Source organism: Rhinatrema bivittatum, chromosome 3, assembly GCF_901001135.1.
Source record: "Rhinatrema bivittatum chromosome 3, aRhiBiv1.1, whole genome shotgun sequence".
In the NCBI taxonomy this organism is placed as follows: Eukaryota; Metazoa; Chordata; class Amphibia; order Gymnophiona; family Rhinatrematidae; genus Rhinatrema; species Rhinatrema bivittatum.
The window spans coordinates 276371262-276386161 of NC_042617.1; the positions used below are offsets into that span (position 1 = coordinate 276371262).

The 14900-nt window shown below is 42.0% G+C and overlaps 1 protein-coding gene across 1 annotated transcript in view; it reads right to left on the bottom strand.

The window, feature by feature from the left end:
- Nucleotides 1-800: 800 nt before the first annotated feature.
- The window catches only part of NABP2 (nucleic acid binding protein 2), a 57264-nt gene continuing 43164 nt past the window's right edge, over nt 801-14900 (bottom strand). Inside the window, exon 3 of the mRNA XM_029594715.1 lies at nt 801-837. Within this exon, the coding sequence (XP_029450575.1) occupies nt 829-837 (9 nt within the window). The 3' untranslated portion in view covers nt 801-828. The remainder of the gene's footprint in view (nt 838-14900) is intronic.

Genomic DNA, 14900 nt, shown 5'->3' on the forward strand with positions numbered 1-14900 from the left:
GGTGTAGAGCGTCAGACAGCCTTTAAACACACTTGCATACCTTAAAAACAAAGACATCTTTTACAGGCAAGTCAACATCTGCCCGGGGCCCAATCTTCACTTCCTCCTACCACCCCCCCCCCCCCCCCCCCCCTCTCCCAGAGAATGGGATGAAGCTGCTTATGATGATCAAGGAACAGCAGCAGTGACTCTGACCCCAGGAAGAAGGGAGCCTTTCCAATTGTGTAGCAGGACCAGGGCCTGGGGAGCATCCAGACAGGATGGTGTAGATGGAAATATTGTCCTCAACAACCCCCCAAGCAATGCAGGAACTGCCGCTCCAGCTTGTGACAAAATGAGATTCTCTGGCACCAGTGGGTCTCCATGAAGGCTGAAGCTATTGCTGCCTGGGAAGCGGGTAAAGGAGAGTGGAGCCATATCCTGTCATATTCTATACTACTGACTGCCGAGAACAGCTTTCAAGACAAATGAGTCATACACCCCTAGCTCTGCAGAACCTCCCCTAGGCCTTAAAATTCTCTGCCCCCAGGCACTCCTGCATGATAGAGCGCAGGGTGCATAACCATCCAAGCCTCAAGAAGGCCGCACAGGTAATTCTGGTAGGGTACGATTCTGAGCCATGCCGGACAGTCTGCTATGGACGGCCGGTTCTCACTGGGGAGGTTACTATGTGGGAATAGCTGCGGGCCTGGTTCTACCCTTTGGTAAGCCGAATGATGTCTCCAGGCTGGATAAGGTTCCCCACGTCGTCCCATATGGATATGTTGATGCTGCCAGTTTTGTCAGCCACCCTGCAGGTCCGCACCTCGTGTCCATCTTTTGTTTTGGTCACTCTGCCTGAAAGCAAGAGTCATAGCGTCACAAAGGCATCCATCTTGCAAAACCTTGTCCACTGAAACCTGATCGCACTGTGGCCTGACACTGCCTTGCAGGCAGGGCCACTAGGAATTTTTTTTTTTGTTTTAACTGTGGGAAAATTGCAGGAATGAATTCAACAATTTCTTTCCCTCAGGACTACAGTCCCTCCTCCCAACACTTCACAGCTGCAGGTCTGGATTTAATAAGACGGTGCCCATAGGCAACCAGTGGGAGGAGTCATCTCCTTCAAAAATATTTTTAGGATGCAGGTGACGTGACGCTCCCCTCCCTTTCTCACTCGTCAGAGGCGCAGGGGACCTGGCCTTCAACTCAGACTCCTGGTTTCAGCCTGCAGCAGCAGCAACTTAAAAAAATAAAAAAAGATTCAGCACAGGGCCTGGGAACCCTCCCCTGCGGCACTTTGCCCTCACTTGGCCTGTCAGCAGAGGAGGGTCCCCAGGCCCTGTGCTGAACTTTTAAAGTAGCTGTGGCTGCAGGCCAGTACCGTGATGGGAGTTGGCCCAGACAGAGTCAAGACAGCAGCAAAACACCCGTGCATATGAAAATTTGGCACGGGAGGTAATTGCCTAATTTGCCTGTGCCTAAATCCAGTCTTGCACAGGTGAGAGTTCAGTCTACTCAACTTCAGAGGGCCTGCAGGCCACAGGGCCTAATTTAAAAAAATCATTTGCATGCTTATGACTGCACTTTACCCACATTAAATGGCTTTTGAAAACTGCTACAATATACGCTATTGAATTGTCTATAGGTTTTCCTGTGTTAAGTGCACTTAACGCGGATAAATGATTTTTGAAAATTGCTATCAAACAGGCCGATACAGTACAGTGCGCTCCGGAGCGCACTGTTAAACCTGCCCTTGGACGCATGTTTTCCCTTACCCCTTATTCAGTAAGGGGCGGAAAACAAGCCTCCAACCCGCGGCACCTAATAGCACCCTCAACATGCAAATGCATGTTGATGGCCCTATTAGGTATGCGCGTGGGATACAGAAAGTAAAATGTGCAGCCAAGCCGCACATTTTACTTTAAGAAATTAGCGCCGACCCAAAGGTCGGCGCTAATTTCTGCCGGCACCGGTAAAGTGCAGAGAAAAGCAGTAAAAACTGCTTTTCTGTGCACCCTCCAACTTAATATCATGGCAATATTAGGTCGGAGGTCCCGAAGAGTAAAAAAAGTAAAAAAAAAAAAGAAAAAAAAATTTTTAAATGGGCCGGTGGCTGTCGGGCCAAAAACCGGACGCTCAATTTTGCCGGCGTCTGGTTTCTGAGCCCTTGGCTGTCAGCGGGCTCGAGAACAGACGCCGACAAAATTGAGCGGCGGCTGTCAAACCCGCTGACAGCCGCCGCTCCGGGTCAAAAGGAGGCGCTAGTGTCCCTAGCGCCTCCTTTTGCCCGTTTCTACCGCATCACATAATTTAAATAAGGAATCGCGCGCACAGGCGAGTGGCCGTTCATCCGCTCTCCCGCGCACTTTACTGAATCGGCCCGAAAGTATGTTACATTTACATGTGTAACTCCTTTGAACATTCACCAGATAGGGGTTGATTCATGCTTGCTGGTCTTGGTTCCATAGGGCATATCCCTCAGGAAAATGTAGTAATAGGATCTGTTGGGGGAGGTACATTCAACATGCTTTAGTGACAAAAAGGTCAAAGCATACAGGGGACAGAGTCAGCAGAGATGCTCCATTAACCCCGCTTCCACTCTACCCACAGGCCAACACACAAGGAGTTAATCACCCATACAATTTTATTGCCTTCAATGTCAAATATATGTACTCCAGCTTGGGGCTGGAAAATCTCCACTGTAGGTCCTTTCTGCAGGTAGTTTCCATCACAGTCCGGGGAGTAAGTTTTCACTTTTCTTTTCTCCTCCTCACAAAATTTGTCAACCATAACTAAAACAAGTGGTGGCACTTTACTCTATCACATGCCCTGAGACAGAAAAGTAAGAAAATCTTCAACTATGAAGACAAACCCCCCTGCCCCCCCCCCCCCCCCCCAAAAAAAAAAACCAAACCCAAAGGGGTTGCATTTTATGGCCAAAGCCACTTGTAAAGATACTGTACTGCTTTATCCATCGCATTTACCCTCAATATTAGTCCAGGATGATCAGCTGGAGGAAGGGGACTTGTTCGACAGTGACAGTACCACTAGCTCTGCCTCCTCCTGCCCTCTTGGCCCTTTCTGAGTTGGGTAACAAGCAGTAGCATATGGATCTCAGCAGTTGTATTTATAGTGTGCAGTACCACAGCAAGGGTGGCACATCAGTGCTATTGAAATCTTTCTTCCGTGCAGCCTTTTTTGACTCATTTATTTACAAGCATTTGATATTCTTAAGAAAATAATTCCCTACATCAGAGACAACAATAATACGAGGAGACCTTAATCTTCATGTAAACGCGACATGTTCTTAGAGGCAATGGAAGCCCTAGGATGGACTCAGCACGTTTCTGAGGCCACCCACAAAGCAGGCACTACTCTCAGCCTCATATTCCTAAATTCTAATAATTACAGTATAAACACTAAGCAGAAAATAATTCCCTGGTCTGACCACCATCTAATTAAAGCATCTAATATACAAAAAACATTTAGCCCTGAAATCAAAACCTCTCAAACATACAGAAGGAAAATTAAAACTGATACACTAACTAATGCATTAGAAACCAAATTCAGCAACCTAAACCTTAACAGCTGTGATGAGGCATTCGATTAGTGGGAAAAAATAATCAAGGAAATAGCAGACAAGCACAGCCCAAACCAAAACTTCAAACAAAAATTATGATAATCTCAAAAACATGAACCCCTGGTACAATGAAAAATTAAAAGAAACAAAAAACACCTCAGAAAACTTGAAAAACTTTGGCAAAAGAAAACCTACAGATGAATCTCTAAGAAGATACAAATCATACCTCTCACATTACAGAACACTAACGAATAAATCCCAAAAAGACTATTATGCAAAACAAATACATGATATTACTTTTAACTCAAAACTTCTGTTTGAAACAGTTAAGAGTCTAATAAAAGACCCTTCTGCATTCCAAATTTCGAACAATAACTTCACAAGAACTTCATGTAATGACTACGCTACAGCATTAACTGAAAAAATCCAGAGGCTGAGACAACAATCACCTATACCTATCCTATTAACACTTCGGATGATCTTAATGCACATATTAATTGGTCATCATTTGACACAGTCTTGAAATTGGATATAAGCAAAATCATAACTAAACTAAAATTAGCTACTCATCCATTTGACCTGATACCTGCCTCTTCGCTGAAACAAGTAAACCAAACCATAATCCCTATAATCACAATAGTCAACCATGCTCTTGCAGGAGGACATATGCCCAATGGCCTAAAACAGGAAGTTATGAAACCAAACTTAAAGAATAAATTAGGAAGATCAGACGACTGGGACAACTACCGACCAATCTCCAACTTAACCTTCATCGCAAAACTTCTTGAAAAAGCAGTGCTTACCCAATTAGAGTCTCTTCTAGAAGACAATAAAAACCCTGTATCCCAACCAATTTGGATTTTGGAAAAAATGATCAACGGAAACTCTTCTACAATCCCTAACTGACCCTATATTATGGGGCTTTGACTCTAATGAATCATACTGCCTAGTGCTGATTGATCTCACAGCAGCCTTTGATACTGTTGACCACAATCTACTTTGCTGACAGTTGAGAAACGTAGGGATTGAAGGAAATGTATTTAAATGGTTCACCTCATTCCTTGCAAACAAATCCTTCCAAGTTAAACTCAACAATCACTTATTCGACACATTCCAATGCTCAACAGGTGTTCCGCAAGGATCAGCACTTTCTGCAACCCCATTTAATATCTACATGTTGCCCTTGTGCAAATTACTAACAGACCTAGGAATAACATTCTTTCTATATGCTATCTGCAATTCAATATCCCACTAACAAAATCATTTGATAAAACAGCATCACTTATCTCCAAATATATGGTCACAATAAAACAAAAACTTGCACAAATTAAACTTTTGATGACCCCTCCAAAAACAGAAATAATTTGGTTGAGCCGAAACCCACCAAAATCTATTCCACCAGGAATAAATCTCAGAAATAGCCAGTTTATCCCTGCAACTCAAGTAAGAGACCTAGGAATTCAAATTGATGAAAACTTAAACGATGAAAACTCACATTAGCAAACTGATCAAATCAGGTTTCCACAAACTGCGAATCCCAAGCAGATTGAAACCTCTACTAAACAGATTTTAGATCGGTATTACAATCTCTAATATTCTCAAACCTTGATTACTGTAATTTCCTACTTCTGGAACTTCCAACCTAAAACCTCTGCAACTACTACAAAATGCTGCAGCAAAACTACTGTCTGGAACAAGGAAATATGATCATATCACCCCAATTCTGTTCTCTCTGCACTGGCTCCCTGTAAAATCACGAATAATCTACAAAGTACTTACAATTATATTCAATAACATCAATCCGATCTGATGGGAATAACATTTAAATTACATATTCCACCGTGAATGCTTAGATCACAAAATAAAGGCCTCCTTGAAATCCTGACTATAAGAAACTCTCACATAACACAAACAAGAGAAAGAACGATTTCAGTCGCTGGCCCAAAACTATGGAACTCATTGCCTGAGGGCCTACAAACAATAACAGACATTTAAAAATTTAAGAGCGAGTTAAAAAACTTGGCTATTCACAAATATTTACTGTCTATCAGAAAACTCCAGTTCATCATATGTGTCCGATAACCTGAATTGTCCTGACCAATTCCCCAAACCTTGGCCTTTCTATTACCTAGCTATGTCTTTCTGTAAATGTACCTCTCTTTGATATACACTGTCACTTAATGTTTCCCTAGTTTACTACATGTACGTATGCCTACCTCACTTGTCATGATTTATGAATGTCAAACCTGTACACAGTTATGAACTAGTGATTTTCACATGGAATGACAGTATATAAAACACATAAATAAAATAAATAAATTCCACCTTTTCCTAAAGGAAGGCCCAAGGTGGGTTACATAAGGTAACAAGGCATTGAGAACATAAGTAATGGAATACAGACAGATATTACAGATATTGTTGGAAGACCAACAGCAGGTCATCTCCAGCCCAGACAGCAACTTACAAGAAATCATGGGGTCCATATTCAGCCGCTGTATATAACCGGCTAACTAGCAGGGTATATTCAGTGGAGTGGTCGCTCTGAATATTGGATTTAGCCGCTTAACTTATGTGGCTAACTCCACTCCTCCCCAGAATGCCTCCATCTTATCCAGCTAAATTCTAGCTGGTGACTGATTACCCAGCTAGAATTTAGTCAGATAAGGGCTGAATATAGCCGGGTAACCAGTCACTAAATGGCTTTTGAATGTGGACCTCCATATGACTTACAAGAATGCAGTCTTATTAGCATATACGAGATAAAATAATACCAACCAGTTGGAAAAAGTTATGTAAACAAACTAACCCATTGGTGTGTACGTTTGGGAAGGTGATATATTTAACTGCAATTCTCAACTGAGCGTTTACTCTATACTGTTTGGTAAGCTGCACTGCTAATATATCTTACTCATATTAAATACTTTTCAATTATTGGCTGTTGGTACTCTGTATTTACTAGTGCCTCCTTCAGGTTAACATTCCCCACCTATGTCACGGACCCTGTATGGGAAAGGGGGGTGGGGGGGACGGGACTGCAAGGGCATCTAGATAGGACCTGTACTAGTGAGCTGAGTTTCAATTTTCTTCTCTGTCTATTGTGCTAATCATACTAACACAATCACCTATAGAGAAGTATATAACTATGTACATAATGTTTATTATTTTTCTATCACAGTTTTCCAAGTAAAAGCAAGATTGCTTACCGTAAAAGGTGTTTCCGTAGATAGCAGGATGAATTAGCCATGCTGTCTGAGAGCATCTCGCGACTGGTCAGTAGGCGGAGTATTCTCAGTTAGTACGGAGTTTTGAACTCTGTACGGCTGCGCGGTGAGCTTCTCACGTGATTGCCATGTTACCTCAGTCTCTTGTAGCCAAGTGAGATGTACGAGAAACGTTTTGGTAGAATCTGTAGACTGTCTAGGGAGGTGGGAAGAGATCGCATGGCTAATTCATTCTGCTATCTACAGAAATACCGTTTACGGTAAGCAAACTTGCTTTTTCCCCATCGATAGCAGGGCTGAATTAGCCATGCTGTCTGGGAGTCCCAAGCTCCCGGGTTGTGTCCATATAATAAGTTTTTAAGTTGAGGACACTACCCTTCAATAAAGGTAGAAGCCTTACTCGGCATGTAGGGTCTTTAAGAAGAGTAACGGTTTCCCCAAATTTTTCACTAAAAAGATTGTCACCCAGGCATGGTATATCCACTAACTTATCGCGAACGTCCTCTCTAATTGCACTTGCTCTCAACCACGCCATCCGTCTTGCCGCTATAGCCGTAGCCAAGGATCTTGCGGAAGACTCAAAGGACTCATAGACAGACCGGCGAAGCCCTTCTTCCATGTCAGTAAAAGGTTGTGGTAGAGTATTTTCAGAGGTTAAACATGAGGGACGTAACTTCTGAAGACATTCAAATAAATACTGGACTACGTAAAACTGATGATGTTGAATTTTTGTTGCTAACATGGAAGAATGGTATACCTTACGGTCAAAGTCATCCATAGACTTATGGTCTTTCACTGGTGGTGAATTTTAATGTAGTTTTGACCTTTTTGCCTTTGATAGAGCAGATTCCACTACTATTGAATTGTGTGGCAGCTGTGTGGAATCGTAAATTGTGGAATTACACATACGGTACTTTAAGTCCGTTTTTCTTGATGAGGCTGCGGTAGAAAAGGGTTTGTCCCACATTTTACGAAGCACTGTATCTAGCACTGTATGTGGTGGGAGAGCTGTTGGTTCTGGAGGCATTTCAAATATTTTCAGTATTCCTAACACCTCTGACCTAGGATCAGGGATCTTTCCCGTCTCGATATTTAATAGAGAGCCCACTTTCTCAATGAACTTTGCATAGGACGAGTCTTCGGGAAGGGAATAAGGTTCCAGAAGACCTTTTGAAGGATCAGATGGGAACCCTGTAGATGAACCAGATGACGATGTCCATAGTGAGTCTGGAGTATCTTGTCGATCTGGAATTGGAGATGGTGCCGACGGCTGAGATGGAAGTAATGGAGTTGGCGAAGGTTGAGAAGACGCAAGCGGAGGCTGAGGATGTGCCATGTTTAGATCTTGGAAAAAAGTATTCAATGCCTGCGAAATTTGCAACATCGCCTTAGATGCGATAGGTTGTGAAGGCCCTGGAAATTGACCTGTTCCTGAAGGCATTGCTGATATGAGCTCGTCTTGAGGAGGCAGGCCTGAGTTATGGAGAAGCTGAGGGGATTGTGGTCTACTAAAAGAAGATCCATCAGAATCAGAACCCTCGCTAGATGTGGTAGTGTCATGGATGGAAACTAGTTCCACCTGTTGGTCAGAATCTGTCTCACATGGTTTTGAAGATGTTACATGCTTAGTTTTTTGTGACTTTTTAAGATGTTCCTGACTTAGTAGCGAAGACTGCGTCAAGAGGGAAGTCAAATGTGTCGCACTTCGAGGTTGAATCAATAGTTTCGCACGTTTTGAGTCATGCTGCTTTGATGCGTCGTGTGGTATCGGTGCTGTGCGCTTAGATGCGCCTTTGTGCGCATCATTGCGCGCACCGTTGTGCGCCGATGCGTCGGAGCTGTGCGCCGGTCTTGTGCGCAGAGCTGCGCGCCAATGTCTTGTGCGCAGAGCTGCGCGCCAATGTCTTGTGCGCAGAGCTGCGTGCCGATGTCTTGTGTGCAGAGCTGTGCGCCAATGTCTTGTGCACGTAGTTGTGCTCAGAGGCCTCGGGTGCCGATCTGTGCACCGATAAGTTATGCGCCGATGCTTCATGCGCACATCTCTGCTCCGATGCACCGTTCTGCTTCGGCCAATTTGATTTTTTGTTTCCCGACTTTTGTGTCAAGGAGCGAGAATGAATGGGTTTAGTAAACTGAAACCTGAGCGGCTCATGAGGGGATTTTTGTGAAAGAGGAGTTGCAGCCTCAACTCCCTTCACTGGCTCTGGTGGTATAACCGACCTGGCCGAGGTACCCTCTAGCGAAGCAGGCCTTTTAGACGGTGTCTTCTTCGGTCTCTTTGACGGTCCCGGCGAAGACTGTGTGAAGGATATCTTTAGCCGCGTGATTTTTTCTGCGCGCTTCCTCTGGGCTTGGGGGGGGGACATATGACCACAGTCCCAGCATGAGACTTGGTCATGCTCTGGTCCCAAGCATATGTAGCAGTAATTATGTCCATCTGTAATGGACATAATTTTACCGCATTGGCAGTACTTAAATCCGAATGGCTTAGGAGCCATCACTGCCCAAAAGAAATGAAGGAAAAAAAACCAAAATTTGAGAAAAAAATCTCTTCAGAGACGAGGAGGAGAAAAACCCCACGTGCAGACTGCTCGCAGGAAAAAAGAGAATGAGGTAACAAGGAAATCGCGCGGGAAGCTCACCGCGCAGCCATACAGAGTTCAAAACTCTGTACTAACTGAGAAAACTCCGCCTACTGACCGGTTGCGAGACGCTCCCAGACAGCATGGCTAATTCAGCCCTGCTATCGACGGGAAAAGAATCTTTGCATGCTGCCATAGAAGAGTATTAGGTTATTTCCACTTCACAGTAAGTGTTTCTCCTGGAGGCAAAGGTGATCCCTGCTGCACATACCCAATTCTGACCCTGAACAAGTAGATTGCGTTAGGCTGGTGCCAGGGAGGAAGAAAAATTCTATGAGATGTATTGCACGTACATAAAGAAGACGTGGGTTATATTAAGTAGTACTAAGGAAGCAGGTGCATTGGGAATAGTATGCATATATTTAGTTAAGAAGTTAAACCCCAATTGGATAGATGTAGCCTGGAAGTAGATGAATTTTGTGGGATTTGTGGTCAGGAAGACTTCTGGTGAGTAGGTACTAGAAGATGAGTCTCTGCTGTGGAGACTAAAGGAATACCTGTCTAAACTGATGGCTTTATTGGAAGGTGCGGTAACTTCATTTTTTTTTGTTTTTTTTTTTTAACTTTTTGCTTTTGTTCTTCTGCCAATCTCTCTTCCCCCAACCTCTCTCATTCTCTGGTCTCTGTGACCATTCTCTTCCCCTATCTTTGCTCAGCCTCCTCATGGCTTTTGCTGAGCCCGGACTGGCAGCAGTATCTATCACAGGGCCCTTGGCAGCATTGGGCACCAGGCCTAAAATTTTAGGCACTCGAGTGATCTGGTGGCCTGGGATTTTACCAACCTTACAGTAAAGGCTTCTCATTTGTAAAAATGCTTTTTTATAGATTATAAAACAAATACTGGCAAAAAAATAAAAATAAAAATAAATCTGTAAGAAAAAGGGTGTCATAATTGATCACATCACAGTACTAACCACCAAGGTGTACTTAATAATTATCATACAACCCTTAAAGCTAATAAAAAAAAATATTTGTAATGTTTTTTCAATTATAACGATAAAATAAGAAAAACTCCCAAATCCTCTCCACCCACAAAAAAAAAAAAAAAAAATATCAACTACATATGTTTAAATGTTCATCTTTACTGAAACCAGAAAAAGAGTGCACATTTCAGTGTTCCTACATGAAATGCATTGCATGCGTCTACTGGCATGTTGAAAGACTTTGGGCCTGATTTATTTTTTCTTCCATAGACAGAGAATTGGTGAAATTGGCCCTTTCAGGCCAATACAATACAGTGTGCTACGGCCAGCCCACGGCTTAACACATGACTGGTAGAGTGTCCATAACCCCCAATGCAATACAGGGATTAGCATGTCCAAAACGTGCATCCAGTCGAGCTCATAGCTACTAGCCCTCATCACATTAAAGTACATGTAGATGAGGCTATTAGCTAATCCCCGTGATTCAAAAAATTTTCCATGCGGCCAATGTGCCCATTGCAATGCGGCAAATTTTATGCCAGCCCCAGGTCTGCCGCACTCAGGGGCCTATTGGAAAAACCCAAAATTCCTGCTTTTGCCAATTTCTCCTACTAGTATCATTGTGATACTAAGTAGGAGGAACCAGAGAAAGCGGAATCATGTAAAAAAAAAAAAAAAGTTGAGAAAAGAAAAATTTATGGGCACCCAATATACACCCACATTATACATGGTCCACGCCACCTTTCCTGGGTGCCCAATGCACAGGAGTGTTAGGGACGCACAATTTCCCCTAGTGCCTCATTTTAATATTAAATTGTGCGCCCGGGAAAGGTGGATTGACACACGTTAGGAGAGCGGGAGCTCAATCATAAGCACCCATTTTACGCATGCCAATATTATATCGGCCTGTTTGTGTCTCAGATGTCAAATGTGTTTGATTCTTCATATGGGAAAATTGTGTTTGACCCACCTATCCCTTCCAAGGTAGGCATACTGCCAAAACACTGGTCCTCTTTAGCTTAAATACAGGTTTCTTTGAAAGCAACAACACATAGCACATAGGAAAACTGAAATGAGGGTCATTTTCTGGTTGCACTGAAGATGAGACTTCAGCATGTTCTTTTTTGCTTAATTTCATTTAAAATAAAATGTGTAATAAAAGTAGTTTTCTGTTCTGTTAAGGAGTGTATGATTACTGTTACATACATCTTGGTAGTAATGCAACAAGTTCAATTATATGATGCCCCTTTTCTTATAATATAGAAAATGATTTGGTACTTTTTTGTTCCATAATTTGTTTATAAAACAAAAACTAACAACAAAGTAATCTTTGCTGCTTTGTTGTACCTAATTCAGGCATGTTTTGTAGCTACTGTCAACAGACATTGGGTGCTGAAGTCAATGAGGTAAAGGTAGATTTCTTTTATCAAGTATGATATATAAAAAAGAATAATTATCAAAAAAAACACTTGGATGATAGAGGTTCAAGTTTCAATTTTGAGGCAGAAAATATTTCATTAATGTAACGGGACCCTCATAACACAAGAGCGGTTACTTTGTAAATCTAACATTTCCACCGCTTGAGTTGGTCATATATAATGATTAGTCCCATAGCTTACTCTTTTTTTTATGCATTTTTTGTTCTCGTAAAAAGTAAATAAATAATTACTACAAGTATACTTGGATTCCATGCAGTGCTTAATCATAATTCAATCTGTTAGCCAAGATCTCTAATCATCCAACTGTTTTTTTGATACTTACTGTCTGATACACTTTTGGATTTGGTCTTTTCTTGGCATTAAAAAAAAGATGTCAGAAAGAGAATAGGCAAAAACAAAAACATGTCAGAACTATTGAGAATAAATGCAAAATGTAAACAATAAATTGGAAACACTTTTGTAAAAACAGCAAGCTAAGCTGGAGGATTTGGATACTCACTCTAACAAAGGAATACTTGAGGTTAGGCCTCCAGAAGTGACAGGAGGACAGGAAATAGAATTGTTGATAACAAAATGGTGCTGAGATCTGTTAAGTCGAAGAAGGTAATGCAGCCCACTGCTATAACATAAGAACTTGCCATGCTGGGTCATACCAAGGGTCCATCAAGCCCAGCATCCTGTCTCCAACAGTGGCCAATCCAGGCTACAAGTTCCTGGCAAGTACCCAAACACTAAGTATATCCCATGCTACTAATGCCAGTAATAGCAGTGGCTGTTCCCTAAATCAACTTGATTAATAGCAGTTAATGGACTTCTCCTCCAAGAACTTATCCAAACCTTTTTTAAACACAGCTACACTAACTGCACTAATCACATCCTCTGGCAACAAATTCCAGAGCTTAATTGTGCGTTGAGTGAAAGAATTTTCTCAGATTAGTTTTAAATGTGCTACTTGCTAACTTAATGGAATGTCCTCTAGTCCTTCCTATTATCCGAAAGAGTAAATAACTGAGACACATCTACCCATTCTACACCTCTCATGATTTTAAACACCTCTATCATATCCCCCCTCAGTCGTCTCTTCTCCAAGCTGAACAGCCCTAACCTCTTTAGCCTTTCCTCATAAGGGAGCTGTTCCAGCCCCTTTATCATTTTGGTTGTCCTTCTCTGTACCGTCTTCAGTGCAACTATATCTTTTTTGAGATGCGGTGACCAGAATTGTACACAGTACTCAAGGTGCACTGCTCCCCCTTCTTAGGCCCTCAGACTTATTCTTCTTAAACTTTTCAACTTTAAAGAAAGAACTTATATAGCAAAGGGCTCGTTTAAAGGGCCTTGTCAAATGTGGTTTCCATGGCTATAACACCTAGTTAGCTTTTCCTCAACCAATAAGATTAAGGATAGTCCATCCAACATCTTCTTCAACCCAACCTTAAAGCTTTAACTTGACTGCTTGGATATTGAAAGTCAACTAGTGTTATCTATGCAATTGCCTGGAGAGGTGACGATTTTTCCCAATTTCAAGGAAGTACTCTACCAGAAGATTGTACAACTTTAAATGGAGAAGATTTACTGCCTGGTGTTCATGTTTTAGTCAGGACCCATGTCAATGTCCTGCCTCTCTGCGAATTCTTTATCTACTAATGCTTTCTAACGCAGGTTTGAAAACTAATTACATCAGAGTTCACCTCAGCACTACAGCAGCATACTATTTCTCTCCACTGAAAGAATCTTCATGGGATCAAGACTATTTCAGCATTGATAATGCTTAGTATCTTTGCTAGCGATAATGCTGAAAGAATATCTGAACCAAAGAACGATTCTGCTGGCAGCACTGTTCTTTGCAATGTCCTCTTTTCCATGTCCTTTGGTGCAGAGGATTTTTTATGCTTTTCTGCACCAATGGGTTGTGGCGCAACAAAGCTAGCATTCTTTCATGTTGAAGAGTGCAACTTTATCTCCTTCTTTATTGAAGGGGGCATGGTGTTGTGCTGAGGGTGCACAGACTTATGGCACCTACCATGAGATTACACTGCCTTTTATAATTTAGGCACTGGTCCCTCAGTTTATAAAGACTTCCTCCTCTTTCCTGAAGTTGATGCATGGAGCAATTCCAGAAAATCCTTAAGTGTTAGGCTTCAATATTTTCTGGCTCTTGGAGACACATAAGTGCAAGCAGTGCAACTGGATACATCATGCGAGGGGCCAATGCACCTTACACAGTGGTGGTGATAGTCTGTGAGAGACTTCTTGGCATTGAAAAGGGCCATCTCTTGAAAACCAACATGGCAAAGAGAACAGAATAAACTGAACTAAATTTTGAAAAGAAAAACAAAATAAAAAAATTAGCTAAACTATTTTTTCTTTGAGATTTGTGAAAACAAAAATTAAAGAACTGAAAAGCAAAGAGAAAAACAAAGAAAAAAAACTACCTAAAAGACTTTGACAAGCAGCTGAGAGCCAAATACACATCCATTCACACGAGTGGAGGATAATGACTAAGGAGGCTTGTGCGGCAGAACTTTCCATCTCGCTGCCGTCAGATGAATTTATTCCGCTTGTCTATACAGATATATAGTTATCGTCAACACTCAAAAAGATCAGCTGGGTGGAATGCAGTTTTCTGTGCCTTGAAGGTCAATGAGATTAGCCATGAAAACTGAAGCCTACATCACAAAGAGTCTTGCAATTCAAATTTTCACCTACAACAATAGACCTGAATGCATATACACTCTGAAAGACAGATTGACCTGGTGATGAAACTCACCGCTGCAGGGGAAGGGGATATATTCTCTTCCCTTTTCCTGAAAAGGGGAAGCAGGGGAAGAAAAATAGATTGTAGTTTCAAAATATGACATCTACTGGTTACAGATTATATAAGGAAGAGGAATTCTCCCCACCCCAGATCTCTATTAGTGTTAAGGATAGAGTGGCTCGTTTACATGACACATGTATGCAGAGGGTCTAAAAGTGGCCGTGCTGGGGGAGGAAAGGTGATGTTCTTGATTCAACTGATATACTGCAAGCATGATATAAAGAAAATATGTATGTCTCATATGGTCAGGAATAATGTGCGCACATATATTAGAGCTAGTATCTATATATGATGTTAT